At 46.4% G+C, this 21,218-nt stretch overlaps 1 protein-coding gene across 4 annotated transcripts in view; it reads left to right on the top strand.

The window, feature by feature from the left end:
- MARCHF7 (membrane associated ring-CH-type finger 7) overlaps positions 1–20,982 on the top strand; it is a 227,258-nt gene extending 206,276 nt beyond the window's left edge. For 2 of the 4 annotated variants that reach the window (XM_086956640.1, XM_086956641.1), the window contains 2 exons: positions 18,704–18,752; positions 19,700–20,982. In XM_086956640.1, the coding sequence (XP_086812766.1) occupies positions 18,704–18,708 (5 nt within the window). In that variant the 3' untranslated portion in view covers positions 18,709–18,752; positions 19,700–20,982. The remainder of the gene's footprint in view (positions 1–18,703; positions 18,753–19,699) is intronic. The other 2 variants (XM_086956639.1, XM_086956642.1) reach the window with 1 other exon arrangement.
- Positions 20,983–21,218: the final 236 nt, after the last annotated feature.

Raw genomic sequence — 21,218 nt, 5'->3', positions numbered from 1 at the left:
GTTTGAAATAGTTCTCCAGTATTGGGGTATCTTTCATAGATTCGCATGCCTGAATTATTCCAGTCGTTGGAGTGGGAGTCCCACGGTACATAAAAAAGCAATAATTATGCACATAATACCCATAACATAGGTAACCTAGAACCAGGAACTAAAGTAGCCATAAACTACAAGGAAAAAAGGTTCCACATCTATGACTTGTCTAAGTCAATATATACAGTCCAAACTGCAGCCAATCAGGTGACAGCACCCTCCAGAATGTTCTCCTCAGAGGCTGAGTCTCTCAGATTTTCTACCGCACGTCGTGTGAAGGGAGTCTACCTGAGCTCTGCTCAGTACTCTTCTTTTCTTCTGGAATTTCTTCTCTTCAGGATGTCATCTTCAAAGAAATCTCTTTAAACCTTGTGAATCTTGTGGGAAGCTCCGGCTGTTTTCTGAAGATCCCCCACAAGAAATGCATTTATTTGCTTTATTCTGATCACCAGGTGAGAGATTGCAAGATATGCAGGACCTTCCCTCAGAAACCCCTCAGTTAGAGAAGGGTATCTACTTCTGTGGCTACAGAAGATTAAAGTTCAAGAGAACCCCTTATCTGAGGTCGGAAATATTGCCTCTAGCTCATCTATGTCCTCTAGAAGGATGGCTGAGGAGGATCGTTCTTCTCCTGGGGTTAAGGTGACTAGAAACACAACCCTCCTAAGGGTTCTGATTTGCCTGCACCTCAAAAAAGGCTCCACTTTCAAAAAGTAAGTCTCTGCCTACTACACCCCCTAGAAAAACAGTGAAGTCTCTGGCATCAAAACGACTTCCTGAGAAGGATTTACGGCCGAGAAAAATCCAGTCATCGATGACTGCTCCTCCTTCGACAAATCACTGACGCGACTTTGACTGTTACCTTTTCGCCAAACCCAAAAACTATCATGTCTTAAGCTTCATCCCTGTCAACGCTAGTCTGTCTCTGTGAAGCCCATCTCGACAATGAAGGAAATTACATCTACTGATGACACCCCGCCGACGGCGAAGGCTAGAAAGATATCGTCGACGATTGTCTGGTCAACCGTCTCCTCGTCGTCTACGGTCACCTTGTCGTCTACGGTCACCTTGTCGTCTACGGTCGTCTACGGTCGCCTCGTCGTCTACGGTCGCCTCGTCGTCTACGGTCGCCTCGTCGTCTACGGTCGCCTCGTCGTCTAGGCGGACTGCCTCGTCGTCTAGGCGGACTGCCTCGTCGTCTAGGCGGACTGCCTCGTCGTCTAGGCGGACTGCCTCGTCGTCTAGGCGGACTGCCTCGTCGTCTAGGCGGACTGCCTCGTCGTCTAGGCGGACTGCCTCGTCGTCTAGGCGGACTGCCTCGTCGTCTAGGCGGACGGCTGCCCCCTCGTCGTCTAGGCGGACGGCTGCCCCCTCGTCGTCTAGGCGGACGGCTGCCCCCTCGTCGTCTAGGCGGATGGCTGCCCCCTTGTCGTCGTGGACTTACTTGACATCTTGCACAGAGTTGCAGGTTTGATATGCATCTACTGCCACGGCCTCCTCTGCACAGTCTACAACATCTTTTTTACTGCAGAGAGGTGGTTCTTCGTTGGAGGCCCTCTCTCCATTGCATCTCACCCCTACCAAAGTACCTTTTGAGATACCAGAGCAATTACTGGACTCTGGGGATGATGATGAGTCTGTAGAGGATGACAGATTTCACATTGGCAGGAGGCCTTCGGAATTGCTTATTAAATATCATGAAGATGACCAGGATTAAAATCTTTTCCCGGAGTCTGTAGCTCCTGACACGATACCTACAGCACAGATGCCTTTAGCTTTGCTAAACAATCTGCAATACATGTTGGGCGATTATTATCGCAGTTTTCCTCCATCTGAGTCGTCGGAGTCCATCCCATCGACACCTATGCCTCAAGCTTCTGTCTCTTCTTTAAGGTCTTCCAGACCACCTACTCCAGTACAGTCTTATCATTCCCATGATGCTAACGATACTGACGATGATAGAGAAGGAGGAGAAGTGGACAATGGATCTCTTCTTACGGAGTGGGACGACTACCAGATTCAAACATCGTCCCCTTCAACTCCAGCTCCCATTGACTCTCCTCAGTTGATATCGGAGGCTTTCATCTCCTTATGGAAAGAGCAACCCAAAGGTTCCTTCTACTGATGGAAACCAAGACGAATGAGTGCTTCCTCTATGATTTTAAGTATCAGCCAAGGAAACCGATGCAGACCATTCCCATTATTGAATTCATTTGGAAGGGAGGATTGAAGGTCATGACAGCGCCTGCTTCTATTCCTGCGGTCTTACCTCGACTAGACAAAAAATATAAGGCACCAGATAACTCACCTGCATGCATCATAGGCCAGCTGAAAGCTGACTGTTATTGCCCAAGCCGCAAAAAGAAGAGCTAGAAACCCCTCCTCTCCAATCACAGCTCCTCCAGACAGGGACAGCATAGACTGGATGCTGTTGGGAGGAAGGTTTCAACCATGGGGGCGACTACCGTCAGTGCTGCTAATTCACTGGCCATATTAGGGCGATCAGACAGACAGATGTGGTCGGACATCTCTCCCTACATCAACATGTTCCCGGAACCATCAAAGTCTGAGGCCTTCGAGATATTACAAGGAGAACGTATCTCTGCTGAGATAATAGATTGTGACGTGGATGTCGCATCCACAGGATTTAGGCAGCTAGCGGGTGCCACAGTACTGCGAAGGCAAGGCTGGCTGAAATAAACATCTTTTTGCCAGGAGGTTCAGGCAAAGATTATTGACATGTTGTTTGATGGGGATCACTATTTGGCCAGCATGTCGAAGAGGCCTTTCAGGCCATTAATAAAGACGCAGAGACAGCAAGATCTTTTGGTACTCTTCAATTTTGCAAGCCGCCCTTTCGGGGTGCTAAAGGACGTGGATCCTTTTCTAATAGAGGAGGCTACAACCAACCAAGGTCATACCAATCCTTTCAAGGCAATCTACGATATCCGTTCCAAAGACAAGTCATACGGACAGCGAAATACCTCCTATTCTCAAAATAAAAGAATGCCCTCCTACCATGGACGGGATTCGGCTAAAAAGTAATGAGAACCGTCACCACTTCTACCGCCCTCCCCTTTAAAAGTTTGATGAAGAATCTCCCAATTTTACTCTAACTGGTCAGCTATCACATCAGACAAATGGGTCCTGGACATCGTGGTCAGAGGCCATATTCTAGAGTTCATAAATATTACTCCAAACTCTCCTCCCAAGGGCCCACCTCCTGCTCCTCTCAAGGAGCTTTTTTCCCAAATAAATTGAATGATTCGAAAGGGAGCGATCGAAAGGGTCCCTCAATTACAAAGAGGAACAGGATTTTATTCAAGATTTGTCCTGATAAGGAAAAAGGCGGGAGAATTGTGCCCCATCCACTATCTTCGCTCCCTCAACAAATACCTGAAGAAATTATCCTTATGGATATTAACGCTTCTAAAAATCCTTCAGCTCCTCTCGGCGGGGGGGGGATCACATGGCCACCCTGTACCTCCAACACTCCTATTTTCATGTGCCAATCCTACCCAGACACAGAAAATTCTTGCGGTTCAGAGTGGTTGGCAGGGGCTTTCAGTTCAAAGTCCTTCCTTTCGGACTACGTTCAGCACCCTGTGTATTTACCAAGGTTCTGGCTCCAGTGGCCGCACACCTTCGTCTAGAAGGGATTCAAATCTTACCATACCTTGGATGACTGCCTTATCAAGGTGAATTATTTTCCAACCGCAATCGCACACATTCAAAGATGTCTGTCACTTATCCAATCTCTAGGTCTCTCCATCAACCTCGACAAGTCTCATCTTGTTCCATCACAAAGAAAGACCTTCTTGGAAGCCATGTTAGACACTCTGCTTACCCAGGCATTTAATCAAAAAGGTGCTTTTCAGTTCGGCTGTTTAATTCTTTTTTTTTTAGGGATGATCTCTTCTTGCATCCCTTTGATACCGAACTGCCGTCTCAGAATGAGGCTCCTGCAAGAGGAGCTCAACCACCAATGGTTGCAGATTTCGGGGTCGTTCGACATCATTCGCATCACACCTCGGATGCGAGAAGCCTTTCTCTGGTGGGCTGCAAAGAACATGAAAAAAGGGTGTGCATTCCTGGTAGAGGTCCCAAATTTCACCATCACCACAGATGCATCCCTCGAGGGATGGGGTGCACACCTTTAAGGGATGACGGTCAACGGAAAATGGAACGTCCAGCAAAGGACATGGCATATCAACCTTCTAGAATTACGAGGCATCTTTTTAGACCTAAAGTCATTTCGAACCATCATCCCTGGGGTCTTCAGTTCTAATTCGGACAGACATTACAAGTATGCACTACTTGAACAAACAAGGAGGAACAAAGTCTGCCCTACTCTCTCTTCAAGCCCAAGAAATCTGGGACTGGGCGATAAGACACATAATCAGCCTATCGGCGATCCATGTTCCAGGAGTCTCCAATGTCCTAGCGGGTTCCCTCAGCAGATCGACAGTATCCAATCACGAGTAGGAGTTACATCAACCAACGTTAAATCGGGTATTTCAGGAGTGGGGTCGTCAGGACCTAGACCTGTTTGCGACCAATCGGAACCGTAAATGTCCATTCTTTGCAAGTTGGCTTCCCAACAAGGGGTCACGCAAGAATGCGTTTTCGATGAATTGGTCGTAGATATATGCTTACGCCTTTCCTCCGATACCGTTGGTTCCCAGAGTTCTCCGGAAGATGAAGAGATAACCTTGTCGCCTAATTCTCATCGCTCCCAGATGGCCTCGCTAGTTCTGGTTTACCGAACTTCTCCTCTCAGAATGCGATCCCAATCCATTTCGACCAATACCGAACCGCCTATCCATCCAGAACTGACAGATCTCCCACCCGGACCCTGTCTCTGAGATTAGCAGCCTGGCGCCTGAACACCTTGAATTCGCACATCTGAACATTCCTACGAATTGTAAGGAAGTGTTAGCCAACGCTCGACCGCCTGCCACTGGTAAAACGTTCAGGCTTAAATGGAAGATATTTTGCATATGGTGCCAATATTCATCTAATTCATGCAAAACCGGAACAAATTTTGCCGTTCTTTTTACACTTGGCAAGATCAGGCCTGTCCCATTCTACTCTGAAAGTATTTTTGGCAGCTAGTTGAAGGTTTCAGCAAGACTGTTCCAATTCTCTCTACTCAGCTAGGATCATTCAACAGTTCTTCAAAGGATTGTTTCGAATGTTTCCTCCTATCCTGGCATAACGTGGTGCTTGCCCAACTCATGCGGCACCCCTTTGAGCCTAATCATAAAGTGGATTTGAAATTTCTATCGTGAAAAGTGTCTCTGCTATTGGCTTTAACATCAGCTAGGAGAGTCTGTGACATTCAAGCTTTTACTGTTAATCCACCTTTTCTTCAACTCACCTCGACTCAGTAATGCTAAGCACTAACTCCAGTTTTCTGCCTAAAGTACCTTCGGACTTCCATCTCTACGAGCCTATCATCTTAAAAACTTTCTTTCCTAATCCACAATCACATGCAGAAGGAACTTTGCATTCCCTTGACATTAGAAGATGTCTCAAGTTCGATTTACAACGCACTTCTACAATCCGTAAATGTGACCAGTTATTTGTGGCCTGCGGAAGGATGCGACGGGGACATTCAGTATCCAAGCAGACTATAGCTCATTGGATTTCTGCCGCAATTTGCCTCTGCCATCAGCAAGCAGGAAGACCATTGTAAAGCACTCCGAGAGCACCTGCTACAAGAGCAATCTCTTCTTCTACTGCTCTTTGCGGGTGTGCCTCTTCATCAAATTTGCAGAGCTTGCAACTTGGTCCAGCAGACACTTTTACCAAGCACTAGTGTTTGGAAGCTGCCACTGATGCAGATACATCAGTGGGACAAGTGGTTGTCCGTAATCTTTTTAAATAGGGTGAGCCTCTGTTCTTTCCTCCTCCGTACTGTTTTCTCACTCATTTCAGACATGATTATTATATTGTAGCATTGCCCTGTATACATATATACATGTTTTTATGCATAGTATAGCATTCTAGGTATGTTATTGCATAATGCCTTTTGTACATATGTTTGTTACAAATAGCGTCTTACGAGCATTATTGGCGTACTGCTTTCTACTCTGATTCAGGCATGTGAATCTATGAAAGATATCCCAATACTGGAGAACAATAGGTTTGAGGCATAGGAGCTGCAGAATCTACACTTTGCATTAGATCGCCACCTGGTGTTGGGATGATTGAATGTTGTTGTCGTCTGGGAAGAAGTCTTTGTAGTTACGAGATAGGTGACTCCTCCCTTGGACGATAGTGCGCATGGGCATCGGCTCCATCCTTAGATTGTTTTTTTCCGCCACTGGGTTCGGAAGAAACTTTTCCGCTCCGGTTCGAAATTTACTCTTCAAGTACTTTGCGTAGCATTTTATTCAAACTTCACCAAACAACTTTCGATACCAATAAACATAGACTCCTTCATCAGCTCGATTCCGGTCGTCGACGCGGGCCGTTGGGCCTACCCACGCCGTGAGGCCTACACCTCATGGAAAGGATTCCATTAAAAAAATGCCCCAGGTGTGGAGCAAAATTTCCACACGGTGACCATCACGAGGTCTGTAACCTGTGCTTATCCCCAGAACAAGACGAATCCAGCAGGACAGCCTGTGCATCCTTTCGATCGAAAAAGACCATTCGGGATCTGAGGGCCCCTCGACGCGACATGCAGAGATCAATGCCGGAACCAGTGGTTTTTCAGCGTGAATCTTTCTGGATTCACTATGCTGTGCATATTCCGCGGTCTTGTGGTTGGGTCCGGATTCGTAGTCTTTTCTTTGTTTTTTTTTTTTTTTTTTTTTTTTTCGTCGCCCAGGTGGGCGTCAGCGTCACCCCTCCTTGGGTGTATTTCCGGTGACTTCGGCATGCTTCCTGCGGAAGCGCCCACCCTTGGGCGCCATCTTCAGATTCTTTTTTTCCGCGGTTGGGCCTGGATCGTTCCCGTTGGGCTCCAGACATTTTTGGAGAAAGTACTAGGAAAAGATTGAAATTGGAGAAGATATCGAAAGAAGAAGACTACGAAAGACTTCGCCGAACACTGACCAGCGAAAGGAAGGAGAAATCATCGAGGGCTTCGATCGTCGACGTCCGCGCGGCCAGGGTGGCTTAAACACTCGATGATGGACAACACGCCGTTCAAGTTCTGCCCTAACTGCCACCACAAGTTCGCGCAGAAAGACCAACACCCGGTTTGCAACCTTTGCTTACCGGTAGACCACAGAAGCGAGGACTGCAACGCCTGCTCCGCCTTCGCCCCGAAGACCCTTCGTGTGAGGAAGAGCCAGAGGGTAGCGCACGACACCCTCCAAGGAAATGCCCAGACGCCATTGCTGTACGAGCTGGGGATGTCCTCGGAGGAAGAGGACAACACTGCCGCCGAAGACGACAGCTACACGGTCGTAGAGACTGATTACACAAAGACATCTGATAAGGTAGGAGACTCGTTGTTCCCCCAAGAGCACGAGAGACTCCGAGTCTCGAAAGAACGAGGGCAAGACCCTGAAAGCGCCGACGCAGACACCTGGCGTCCGCGGCTACCCACAGGCCCAGCGGATCCTCTGAGGAGTCCATGGCGCCGAGAGCTGCTGAGCAGCAGAAGTCGTCGAAGATCATCCCCGAAAAGGACCGATCGACGTCGAGGGAGAAAGACCCTAAAGCCTCGACGCCGTACAGGGACCCGAAAGCCAGTTCGACGTCCAAGTCCTCGACGCCGAAACTCTCACAGCCGAGCCAGGCGCCGAAGAGAGTGGCCGAACAATCCGGCGCGGACAACGCAGCCGAGATGGAAAAGAAAAAACGGCGACTAGAAGCCGAAATGGAAAACATCTTGCAGAGGAAAAAGGATTTCGACGCCAAGATGAGAGCCTTTGCGATTCCCCACAAGACCTAGCCACCCATGCAAGAACTGGTCGAGGAGAAAGACTAACACGTCGAGGAACATGGGCCTGGCGCCGAAATGGTTGTCGACCAGGAGGAGGACGAGAATCCCTACGAGGCTTACAGCGATGAGGAGGAAGAGCACAGCAGGTTGGACGCAGAGTCGGCCACCTCTGACCCGCAGGAGGAGGATTACCTGGATGTCGACACCGAGAGCCCGGAAGAGGCGGTCGACACATACTCCTCGAGGCCATCGCCGCCGGACGACATCGGGGCTTACAACTAGGTGATGAGGTCTGCGGCAGAGGCTTTCAAGCTCAAGCTCGACGAGGAGAAGCAGAAAGCGGACTTTCTCCTCGAGACATTACTCCCCACGCAAACAAGGAGCCAGTATTCTACCTATGATCGACAGCGTCTTGGCGCAGGGGATGGAGGCATTGAGGGAGCCCGCAACATGCAAGGCAGTCACTCCCAGAATGGAAAAGAAGTACAAACATTCATCAAAGGACCCAGTCTACATTCGAGGCGTGGTCTCAGCTGACTCCATCACGGCCACAGCAAGGAAGAGGGCTAACGTGGCCACTACTTCTGGACCACCTCCTGATAAGGAGAGCAAAAGGATGGACTTAGTGGGCAGAAGGATCGAACGGAATGCCACGACCCAATGGCGCATGGCTAATTCCAATGCCCTCATAAACAGGCACATGTACCAGATCATGGAGGAGCTAGGAAAACTGGTGAAAGACCTACCCCAGGAGGCCAGGCAGAAGGCCGAGAAACTGGTGGAAGACGGGAAGAATGCGGCAAATTGTTGCCTCAAGACGGCCCTGGATGGAGCAGACACCTCCAGCAGGCTCATGATGATGGGTGTCACGGAAAGAAGACTCGCATGGCTCAGAATCTTGGGCTTCATGCCTGAGGTGCAACACAGCATCTTGAACACTCCGTTCAACGGCGAGACGCTGTTCGGGACAACAGTTGACAACAAACTCAGTCAACTAAAGCAAGACAATGCAGTTCAGAGGCAACAAGAGGGGCACCCAGTCACGGAGGCCCGGCGGAAGAGGTGGAAACCAGCCAGGTACTTCACACCAGGCTTTCCAACAGACGCACCAGGCGGACTCGCAGGCGCAACCGAGTCAACAGAAGCAGTCCTGGCAGTACCAGTCAAGGGGCCAGTCCTTTCGAGGGAGAGGAAATGGACGAGGACAGCATAAAAGAGGGGGCCAGAAGCCCGCCTCTAAATGACTTCAGAGACATCCGTGTGCCCGCCCACAGAAAGTATCCCAGGGGGCAGCACGTACAAAAGGGTCAGGACACAATGGGCAACTACCACCACGTAACACCAGTGGGTGGAAGATTAAGATTCTACCTCCAGGAATGGAGAGAGATCACATCAGACAAATGGATACTAAACATCATCCAATTCGGGTACTGCTTAGAATTGGAAGGGAGGCCAACAAGCAGGAGGCCAAGGCGAAAGCCACTAGCAAACTAACAGCTACAGCGGCTTCGGGAAGAAGCAAGAGAGCTCCTACAGAAGGAGGCCATAGAAAGGGTTCCCTTCAAAGAAAGAAACAAGGGAATATACTCAACGTATTTCCTCGTGTCAAAGGTCGACGAGACAATGAGACCCATTCTGGACCTCAGGTTCCTGAACACATTCATAAGAACCCAAAAATTCAAAATGACCTCCCTGCAGGAGGTGCTACCGCAATTGCAGATTGGGGACTTCATGGTCAGGATAGACCTCAAGGACGCCTACCTGCACATACCAATGAACGTAAAGCACAAACATATGCTCAGGTTCACGGTCGGAGAAAGCCACTACCAGTTCACAACACTAGCCTTCGGTCTAAAATCAGCACCGAGGGTCTTCACAAAGTGCCTCGCGGCAGTCGCAGCGCACCTATGAAGGCAGGGAATACACGTAAATCCTTACCTGGACGATTGGTTAGTGAAAGCAAACTCGTACCAGAAATGCAAGAAAAACGCACATACAGTGACGAGCACGCTGATAAACCTGGGGTTCTCCATCCACTGGAAAAAATCGTCAATGGAGCCGTAACAAGTAAAGATCTTCCTGGGGGCACAGATCAACACCTTACAGGGCAGGGTGTTCCCCAGCGACAAGAGAGCAGGGGCCGTGGTGAGGGAAACTCTCCTCTACCGGAAGGGACAAGCTCGGACAGTGAGGACTGCGAGCAAGATCTTGGGGATGATGGCATCATGCATCCACCTGGTACCAAACGTACGACTTCACATGAGACCCATCCAAGAATGGCTCCAGGAACAATGGTCACAAGCTTCAGGAAGTTGGGAGGATCTAGTGGTTGTGACGCACGCAGTGCAGAAGGAAATGGCATGGTGGACCATGGAGAACATAGCAAAGGGAAAACCTCTTACACCCCCAACACCAACAGTGACCATCACCACAGACGCATCCCTGAAGGGATGGGGCGCTCACATGGAAGAGCTCAAAGTGAGGGGTCTGTGGACACCAACAGATGCGACAAAGCACATCAACTATCTGGAATTGAAAACAATCTTCCTTGCACTGAAAGCCTTCCAAACAAGACTGTACAAGCACAGGGTGTTGCTGCAGACAGACAACACCACAGCGATGTTCTACATCAACAAGCAGGGTGGAACACAGTCAACAATGCTTTTGACACTGGCGCAGGAGAGATGGAGATGGGCCATTCCCCTCAGGATAGACCTACTGGCCATACACCTACCGGGGAAGGAGAGCATTCAGGCAGACTGGCTCAGCAGACAGACATCGGCATCCCACGAGTGGGAGCTCAATGCTCAGGAGACGAAGTGGTTGTTCGAAAATGGGGAACGCCATCAGTGGGCCTGTTTGCAACACGCCCAAATGCCAAAGCTTTGCATCCAGACAACCCGAAGAGGGGTCCCTTGGGAATGCCCTATGGATAGATTGGTGCGGGACATTTGCTTATGCTTTTCCCCCCGATACCACTGATACACAGAGTACTGAGCAAGTGCAGAGCGAGCAACATGACCCTGATACTGGTCGCACCACAGTGGGCCAGACAGACCTGGTACTCGCAGATCATGGAGATGGCACAGAGTGCACCCCACAGATTCGGCAGAAGAAAAGACCTGCTCTCCATGCACAACGGAGAGGTACTGCACCCAGAGCCAGAGAACCTGAGCCTAGTGGCGTGGCTCCTGAGGACATAGAATTCGCACACTTGAGGCTGCCAGAGAGCACCCTCAGGGTCCTTCGGGAGGCACGAAGGCCCAGCACACGGAAGTGCTACGTGGCAAAGTGGAAGAGATTCACAATATGGTGCAGGAAGGAAAGACTTCACAATAAAATGAAGGACTCCACAGTGCTAAAATACCTCACACACTTACTGGAGAAAAAAACTCACCTCGTCCTCCTTAAGAGTCCACTTGGCAGAGATAGTCGCCTATACAAGGGGGGAGATGGGCAGGAGTTTCTTCACGTCACAGGTTGTGAAGAGATTCCTGGAAGGAGCGAAGAGGATCGCACCACCCAAGCGGGTGCCGCCACCGGCATGGAACTTGAACATAGTCCTGACGGAACTCATGAAGGAGCCCTTTGAAGCACTCCACAAGGCCTGACTAGAAATGCTGACCATGAAGACCGCTTTCTTGGTTGCAATAACGTCCTTACGCCGAGTGAGCGAGCTTCAAGCGCTAACGCTGCAGGAACCATACATACAAATACACAATAACAGGGTTGTGATGAGGACTGACCCACACTTCTTGCCAAAGGTGGTGTCCAAATTCCACATGAACCAGTCCATACAGATACCGAGTTTTTTCCAAAAACCAACAAATAGCGCAGAGCTAGCTCTACACACCCTAGACGCCAGAAGGGCGGTCATGCACTATATCGAGAGGACAAAAGGACACAGGAAGACAAAGCAGTTCTTCGTGTCATTCGCCAACAGTTTCATGGGAAAGGCTGTAACCAAGAACACTATTGCACGATGGATCGCGCAAACAATCCAACTCTGCCACAAACGGGCAGGGCAAGAACTAGTAGAGGGGCCACGTGCCCACTCCACTAGGAAAAAAGGTGCTACAATAGCCTTCCTGGCTAATACACCCATACAAGACATATGCCTGGCGGCAACATGGGCTTCGGTGCACACATTCACGAAGCACTACTGCGTGGATGTTCAGATGAACAGAGAAGCACAAGTCGGACAAAGGGTGCTCCAGCACATATTCAAAAACCAAAGCTCATCTTCCACCCAGCCGCCACAGAAATGAGAAACCGGTACAAAATCTATGCACAGTATAGTTAATCCCGAAAGATTCACGCTGCAAAACGAATAGTTTCTTACCTGTCGGTTTAGTTTTGCAGCTTGATGATCTTTCTGGATTCACTAGCGAATCCACCCACCTCCGCCAGAAAGATGAGGCTGGAGAGGAAAGAGGTGGTCAAAAAAAAGAAAAAGGACCAGAAATGACTTTATATACAAAGCGGTTAAAAGAAGTTTCAACTACATAGAACATTGCCATCACTTCGGAGACGAAAGAAACACGGAAAAAAAGAATCCGAAGATGGCGCCCAAGGGTGGGAGCTTCCGCAGGAAGCATGCCGACGTCACCGGAAATACACCCAAGGAGGGGTGACGCCGACGCCCACCTGGGCGACGAAAAAAACCCCAAAAAAACAAAGAAAAGACTACGAATCCGGACCCAACCACAAGACCGCGGAATATGCACAGCATAGTGAATCCAGAAAGATCATCCAGCTGCAAAACTACACCGACAGGTAAGAAACTATTCGATATCTTCGAAGGTCCATGTGTCCCGGAGAAAGATTCTGATGATCTCCAGATCGTATCCGAGGCAGATGACTCCGATGACTCCATAACTTCAGGTCAACGCATGAGTACCACTGCCCCTACCCAAACACCAAAATCAAAGGCAAAGGTCAACACTCATTCTGCGGGGCCCGGTCGAGACCAAAAAAACACTTCGAAAGCCCCGCCATCGAGCCCGGCTCCGAAGAAAATAATGAAGCCTTCCGGTAGCTCCATATCTATCAAACCGCATGTGCTGATACCACCTGCTCCCTCCGCACCGAAACAAAAAAAGTCCCGGTTCGTAAAGACACTCCGAAGCTGTCGACTCAGAGACAAAGCGGCTCCGAAAACAACGAAGCCTGTTTCCAATGCCCGGAAAACAGCTTTCACTCCGCGGCCGATACCCTCGATGCCGAAACAAAGCAAGCCTGCTTCCGATCCTTCCAATTCCACAGAACAGGCTTCGGCTCCAAAGACAATATCTCCGGTGCCAAAAGCTACACCAAAGGACTCCACATCGGCTCCTAAGGCTAAAGATGAGCAACAAACTGGGTTGGAACTGAAAACATCGGCGCCAAAGGCTGTGCCTCAAGAAAAGGAGCTTTTTCAACCAGATCCTTTACAAAAAAGGATCTACATTGATGCAGAAACAGGACATGTTTCCACTACACCACACAGGAAGAGTAAGTCAGATACAGCACCTACACCTCCAGTGCCTGTCAAGAAGGACTCTGCCACATCTCCTATGCACCCTTCTTCTCCTGTTCTTCCTTTAAACATTTCACCTCAAAATTCTCCGCCTCATTCTCCACAACATACACCTCATCAGGATGTTGATGAGGAGTATAGCGGGGGGAGGGAGAGACCCAGATTACCCTTTTCCCTACCCAACAGATTCACCAGACTGGGAGTATCCAAACCCACAGGATGTACCAGATATTCCTGACCCACATATCTAAACCTTCTCCTCCAGAAGGCAATATTGGGTTTGGACACTTGATTAATAGGGCTGCCATCTATCACAATGTCACCATGCATTCAGTTGAGGCAGAGGAAGATTTTAACTAGACACTTTTGAACACTCCCAAAAATCTGTGCAAATACTGCCAATGATTAAAGGAGTCATGAAACATGCGCCAGACGCGTTTTAAGATCCTGTAACAGCTAGAATTATAAACCCAAGGATAGAGAAAAAGTACAGAGCAGCTCCTGGAGATCCTGCCTACATTAAAGGACAGCTACCCTTAGACTCCCTAGTAGTTTCAAACGCTAGGAAAAGAGCAAATTCCCAAACATCAGGTGAAGCACCACCTCTTGATAAAGAATTAAAGATCATAGATGCTTCAGGATAAAGAATAGCTGCCCAAGCTAGCAATATATGGCGTATCGCTAACACAGGCCCTCCTCGCAAGATACGACAGGACTCACTATGATCAGCTAGATAAGCTCTTACATCTACCTGACCAATATAAGGCACAAGCAGATGACCTCATACAAGAGGGTAAGCTTTTATCCAATGCCTCTATTAAATGCGCACTAGATGTAGCAGACACTGCATCCAGAGCAATAAACACCAGTGTCCTCCTTAGAAGTCATGCGTGGCTACGCATTTCTGGATTTAAGCAAGAGGTGCAAACTACTATCTTAATTCAACCAACAATAATTGTTTGGTCCAGAGGTTGACACAGCCAAGTCTATGGGAGCTCTGCAGTCCACCCAAGCAAGAAGCTCCTTTCGTCGCTCCTTTTACAGAGGAGGCTCCAAACAAGCTTGAGCAGACAATTCAGCTTCCTTTAAAACAAATACACAAACTTCCTTTAATAAAGGATATTTTAGAGGAGGCTACAGAGGCAACAACAATGGAATAGGTCGAGGAAATGACAATAGTCGAACCTCTCCCAACACAAAACCGCGACTTCCTTCTGCTCCCCCAACAGCATTCCACTCCTGTAGGGGGCAGAGTAACACAGTTCCTACCTGTCTGGAATTCCATCACAATAGACAAGTGGGTAAGACAAATTATCCAGTAGGTTACTGCCTACAGCTTACAGCTACCCTTCCACATATACCACCCAGACAGCGTCCAATGTCCACAGAACATCTAACGCTGCTCAAACAAGAGGTTCTCTCATTGCTGCAAAAAGATGCAGTAGAACTAGTTCCGTTGCAACATCAAGGAACAGGCGTTTACTCACTCTATTTCCTAATACCCAAAAAGGACGGAACACTAAGACCTATCCTAGACCTGAGGCCTCTCAATCTGTATGTACACTCAGATCATTTTCACATGAATCACTTTACAACAAGTGCTCCCATTGTTTTAACACAGCGATTTCCTGACCTCAAGGATGCGTACTTCCACATTCCATACATCCTTCTCACAGGAAGTACCTCAGATTTGTACTACACGGACAAATATCTGTTCAAAGTTCTTCCATTCGGGGTCACAACTGCACCACGAGTGTTTACAAAGTGCCTAGCAGTAGTAGCAGCACATCTCAGACAACATATCCACGTCTTCCCATACTTTGAAGGACTTGGCTTTTATGAGCCAATCGTCTATCAGCGTGTCCAACACACATCTCAAACAGTTCAAACACTGCACAACTTGAGGTTTACAATCCACTACACCAAGTCACATCTCCAGCCCACTCATGTACATCAATACCTAGGGGCTACCATAAACACCAAAACTGCTCTAGCTTATCCCAGTCCAGCCAGGATATAGAGCATTCAAGCCTTAGTTACAAACTTTCAAAACCAACACTCTCTCCAAGCCAGTGTTCATGCAATTATTAGGTATGATGGCATCTTGCATTTTTATTGTACCATATGCAAGACTGCAAATGTGCCCATTGCAGGAATGTCTAGCACATCAGTGGAATTGGGCACAAGGACAATCAACAGACCTGGTGTTGGTGGACAGCCGCACACCTCGCTCTCTGCAGTGGTGGAAAACCAAAAACGTATCCACAGGGCGGCCGTTCCTGAGGCCAGTTCCACAGATAGTACTGACAACGGACGCTTCCCTGACAGGATGGGAAGCACATCTGCTCCACCACACAACTCCGGGAAGATGCACCGCTCAACAAAAGGTGCTTCACATCAATCACCAAGAGTTGCTGGCAATTTTCCTAGCACTAAAGTCCTTTCAAGTGCACATACGGAACAGAGCTGTCCTAATCCGGACGGACAACATGACAGCCATGTACTACATACAAAAACAAAGAGGCACACATTCCCTGAAGCTGTCCCAGCTTGCACAAAACATTTGGGGATGGGCCATTCCACAAAAGATATATCTGCTTGCAGAACACCTTCCTAGGAGTTCACAATCAGATAGCCCATCTGTTAAGTCGAGACACAACAGATTCACGAATGGGAACTACATCTGCAAGTTCTTCAACCATTCTTTCACAAGTGGGGTCATCCAGACATAGACCTGTTAGCCACACACAAATGCAAAATGCCCAACCTTCGCTGCCAGGTTTCCACACCTGTTGTCCAGGGGCAATGCGATATGGATGAACTGGTCAGGCAGATATGCGTATGCTTTTCCGCCAATCCCATTAATACCACTAGTGGTATCCAAGCTCAGACAACAGTCTCTCAAACTGATCCTGGTAGCTCCCGCATGGGCACGTCAACCGTGGTTCACCACACTGCTAGACCTTTCTGTAGTTCCACACCAAAAACTGTCTCTGACACCATCCATGCTAACGCAGAACCATGGAGACATCAGGCATCCAGATCCAAGTCAACTGAATCTGGCAATCTGGCTCCTGAAGTCTTAGTTTGGTTACCTTAACCGGCCACCAGACTGTATGAATATCAATAAAGAAGCCAGAAGACCTACTACTAGAGCTTGATATGCTGCTGAATGGAAAAGATTTGCCATTTACTGCACTAATAATCAAATTGATTCTTTGGATTCTTCCATCGAAAATATTATCTGTTACCTTCTCCATTTACAGAGATGTAACCTGGCATATTCATCTATACGATTACATCTTGCAGCCATTGCGGCATACATCTTGCAGCCATTGCGGCATACCTACAAAACGGACAATATATGTCGTTGTTTAGAGTACCAGCAATAAAAGCTTTTATGGATGGATTACAAATAATTATTACTCTTAGGTTACCACCCTCTCCAGTGTGGAACCTAAACATTGTTCTTACCAGGCTCATGGGACCCCGTTTTGAACCTTAACACAAATGTGAACTGCAATTATTCACATGGAAAACAGCTTTCCTCATTGCTATTACCTCTCCGAGTTAGTGAGATTCAAGCTTTGACTATACAAGAACCATTCTTACAATTACACCGTAACAAAGTGGTTCTAAGGACTAATCCTAAATTCCTTCCTAAAGTAATTACTCCTTTTCATCTAAACCAATCTGTAGTTACCAGTGTTTTTTCAAAACCCAGACTCTGTAGCCGAGAGCTCTACACATACAAGATGTCAAAAGAGCTCTTCTCTATTACATCGATAGGACCAAATCCTTTCGCAAAACAAAGCAACTATTTGTAGCTTTTTCTGCACCACATAAAGGCAACTCCATTTCTAAATCCGGAATTGCAAGGTGGATTGTTAAATGTATACAGTTATGCTATCACAAGGGTAAGCGCATAGTTCCTCCTAGAGCACACTCCACACGCAAACTAGGAGCCTTCTTGGCTTTCATAGGGAATATTCCCCTAGAAGACCTCTGCAAGGCAGCAACATGGTCTACAACACACACCTTCACTAAACACAATTGTGTTGATGTGCAAGCCAAGCAGCAAGCTGCAGTAGGCCAAGCTGTCCTCAAAACTCTTTCAAACTACTGCAACAGATACAGGGGACCACCGCTAGGGGAGACACTGCTGCACAATCGATGCAAAGTGAAGAATCTGCAGCTCATATGCCTCGAACAGAAAATGGAACTTACCAGTATGCATCTGTTCTTGACATGTAGAGCTGCAGACTTCTACAAGCCCTCCCGCCTCCCCGGGACCTGTATCTGTTCCAGTTTTATCTTAATTAGATATACACACACGGACATCCCTTCTTTCTCTCTACTAACTCCATCACTTGCCATCATGGCGAAAAACAATCTAAGGGTGGAGCCGATGCCCATGCGCACTATCGTCCAAGGGAGGAGTCCACTATCTCGTGACTACAAAGACTTCTTCCAAGACTACAACAACATGCAATCATACGAGCTCAACACCAGGTGGTGATCTAATGCAAAGTGTAGAAATCTGCAGCTCTACATGCCAAGAACAGATGCATACTGGTAAGTAGCATTTTCCTTACTTACCTGTAATCTGTGGTTCTCCATTATTGGTACCTTTCATAGATTCACATGCAACCCACCCACCTCCCCTCAGAGGCTGGTTTATGCTCTTATCACTTGGTTCACTCTTGTGTGAGAATCTGAGCCTCAGACCCTGAGGAGAACATTCTGGAGGGTGCTGTCGCCTTATTGGCTGCAGTTTGGACTGTATATAATGACTTGGACAAGTCCTAGATGTGGAAGCTTTTTTCCTTGTAGTTTATGGCTACTTTACTACCTGGTTCTAGGTTACCTATGTTATGGTTATGTGCATAATTATTGCTTTTTTATGTACCGTGGTACTCCCACTCAGACGACGGGGAATGATTCAGGCATGTGAATCTATGAACGGTAAGTAACTATTGTTCCACAATGAGCAGCGAAAGGATGAGTATTGAAGTAGGCAGGGTTACATGAGCAGGTTGATTGTGTGATAGTCCTCTGGTTCCAGTCTTTGAAGATATGTATGCACAATTTGCTACGTTTTTCTGCATTTTTACAAGATGGTACGTGCTACAAAGTCTTTAGACAAAGTATTATGTTTTATTTTTCATGTTGTATGCTGTTACATTTTCTGTGCTATAGTTAGAGAATTATCCTTTTCCCAAATTAATGGTACTCCATTGTATCGATCTCAGGATGAACGTTTCTGTTTGAACTGCTGGCCTTTGAACACTCGACCTGCAGGTGATACAGACTAACAAAACTGTCTATTTAATTTAAGCACTCAAAACAGGTTATTCACTACAGTGAACAATGCTTTGTCAAACTTTAGGTCCCAGTGCTGATGCCCCCTTTATAATTTCATGCAGAAGAATTGCATTTATAATTCTTTCTGAAATGCTTGACCATAGATACAACTGGTATCAAAGTATGTAATTTCCATATATTTATATTACATTACTTTCGGACTGTTAAGATGGTTTTGCAGCTCTGTTAAGATGGCTTCTCAGCTCACTATGCTTAAGGTTAATCAGTTTATTTATTCTAATTTTGTTTTTTAGAAAAGTTTTGTAGTATCTGTTAAACTGCATACAATAAAAATATGCAGAGCGTGAATTCCAGTGACAATATCGAACACAGTTGATCATTGAGGTACAGCAAACATCAGTGTCCGTCAGAGGATTGATATCCCTGGTCGTGGCGAGTAAGTAGCTCTCCCAGAAAGGATAAAGCCATCCACTATAGGCAACAATCCCTAATGTATCCTAGTTTTAAGTGCCCGCTCGTTCATTGGAGTAGTTTCTATAGTTCTGCCCTGGGTTCAGAATAGTTTAGCATTTTCTAGGGTACCCTGAATCCTCGCACACTTTTCTCAGTGTCTATACCAGTCCATATTAGCAAGCGCCCTGCCAAAATTCTGTTTTAGAGCATTGTTTATCATTTTTTTTGAGCCACTACTACAAATCTTCAAGTGTCTTTTATTGAGCTACATAGATTTTGTTTTGAGTACAGCTGGGACTTGTAAGAACTAAACTTAAGTTTGATCGAAAGCGCTGTAGATTGTGAAGCGCCAGTTTCTGTGCTTGAACATTTATTGACTTTAGGTTTTTTAGCTAGTTCTTGATGCGCTTGAAATGGCTTGTCACAATATTTCAAATAATTATATAAAAATATTTATTATTTTTTTCTAGCTTCTGAAGATGATTCTGAAGCAGATGGAGATTGCTGAACATGGAAGACAAAAGAGTTGATAAAGTTAAATTAAATTGAAAAGTAACATATTAAGTTACACCAGTGTTTGTTTTTTTCTTTTCTCTCTATATATATATATATATATACAGGTTTATAAAATGCAAAGTTCGATTATGTGTTTTCTAATCTAATTCACGCACTATAGAATGACTTTTAACGAGATGAGGAATACATTTTTTCTCTTTCTGCTATTGGTCTGGAGTGCATCTTCAGCAAGTTTTGGGAAACGTTCTGAATTATACCTTTTATCATTATGAAGAGTTTCTTATAGAACAGATGTTCAAGTTCAGAACTTCCAACACTAGCTGCTTCCAGTCTCCATACATGGGTGCCTTCTGGCCTCTAATTAGTCATTTGAAGCAGCCCTCCTGCCAGAGACTCGATGCACGAGAATGTGGGGTATCCTTGTTTAATGTTAGAGGGGTAAAGGTGCAGTGGGAGCGGTCACTCGTACCGTTGATGCCACAGACTACTGGAACATCATACGAGAATTGCTGCCCTAGTGTTCAGAATTCAGAGCTTCGCGATCTATAAAGTTCAATCAAACACGTTTAAAGACCCCTTGCTGTGTAAGATGTGAACTTTAAACACATTTTTTTCCACGAGTGAAGTACTTTTTATTTCTGGACAGCCGTATGGCCTTTTAAAATGGTGAGTGGTTTGCCTTGTTTATTAAGCAAATCTGTGTTTCATTACTTTGTTGCTCTAATCATTTATTAGGAAAAATCATTGGCCTTTGCAACAGTTTTTGCTCTTTTACAGGTATTCTAATTACTAGAGTGTGTTAGTTGGTTAAGAAAATATTAATGTTGGCAGAAGCATTTAATTTGTTGGAAAAAAAATCATGCCTTATTGCTTTCAGTGTTGGCAATTATGAATGGGTTTTTTAATGTTACAGTATAATTTAAAATGTTCTGAACATTAGGCAAACTCCTTAAGTAAACAGCAATAAGAACTTTTGAGGGACTTTTCCTTTCATGTACTTTGAATGCATACACTGTATGCTTTGATTTGGAAAGGTGTTGGTGGGTAGTACATTTGTATTGTTTATGAATATCCCATCATCGAGTAGTGCAGTGGGGCGAGGGGGATAGAGCTGCAAATTATAACATTTTACTGGAACCTTTTTAACCCTAAGCATCAAACACTGATTATAAAATGTTTTATAGTTATTGCACTTGTTTATTACAATTAATAAAATGTCATCCATATGTGTCACCCACCCTACGTTGTTTGTGGTTGTTGTGCAATTTCTTTTACTTATAGCATGCGTTTCTTATTTTATAATCACATTTTTACCCTAGTGGTTTAGGTGCTTACTATAATGAACTTTCTTGTAAATAATGCTTTCCAATGTTATTTCTTACTTCACTCCCGTTGATGCATGCAAATAGACTGGTCAAATTAAACAAGTCGTGGTTGGAGCCATGGTAACTATGTTCTGGAATTATTGATAAC

Source organism: Lissotriton vulgaris, chromosome 2_1 (assembly GCF_964263255.1).
Source record: "Lissotriton vulgaris chromosome 2_1, aLisVul1.2, whole genome shotgun sequence".
In the NCBI taxonomy this organism is placed as follows: Eukaryota; Metazoa; Chordata; class Amphibia; order Caudata; family Salamandridae; genus Lissotriton; species Lissotriton vulgaris.
Note: the sequence above shows the minus strand (reverse complement) of the source record. Positions and strands in the feature narration are given on the sequence as shown.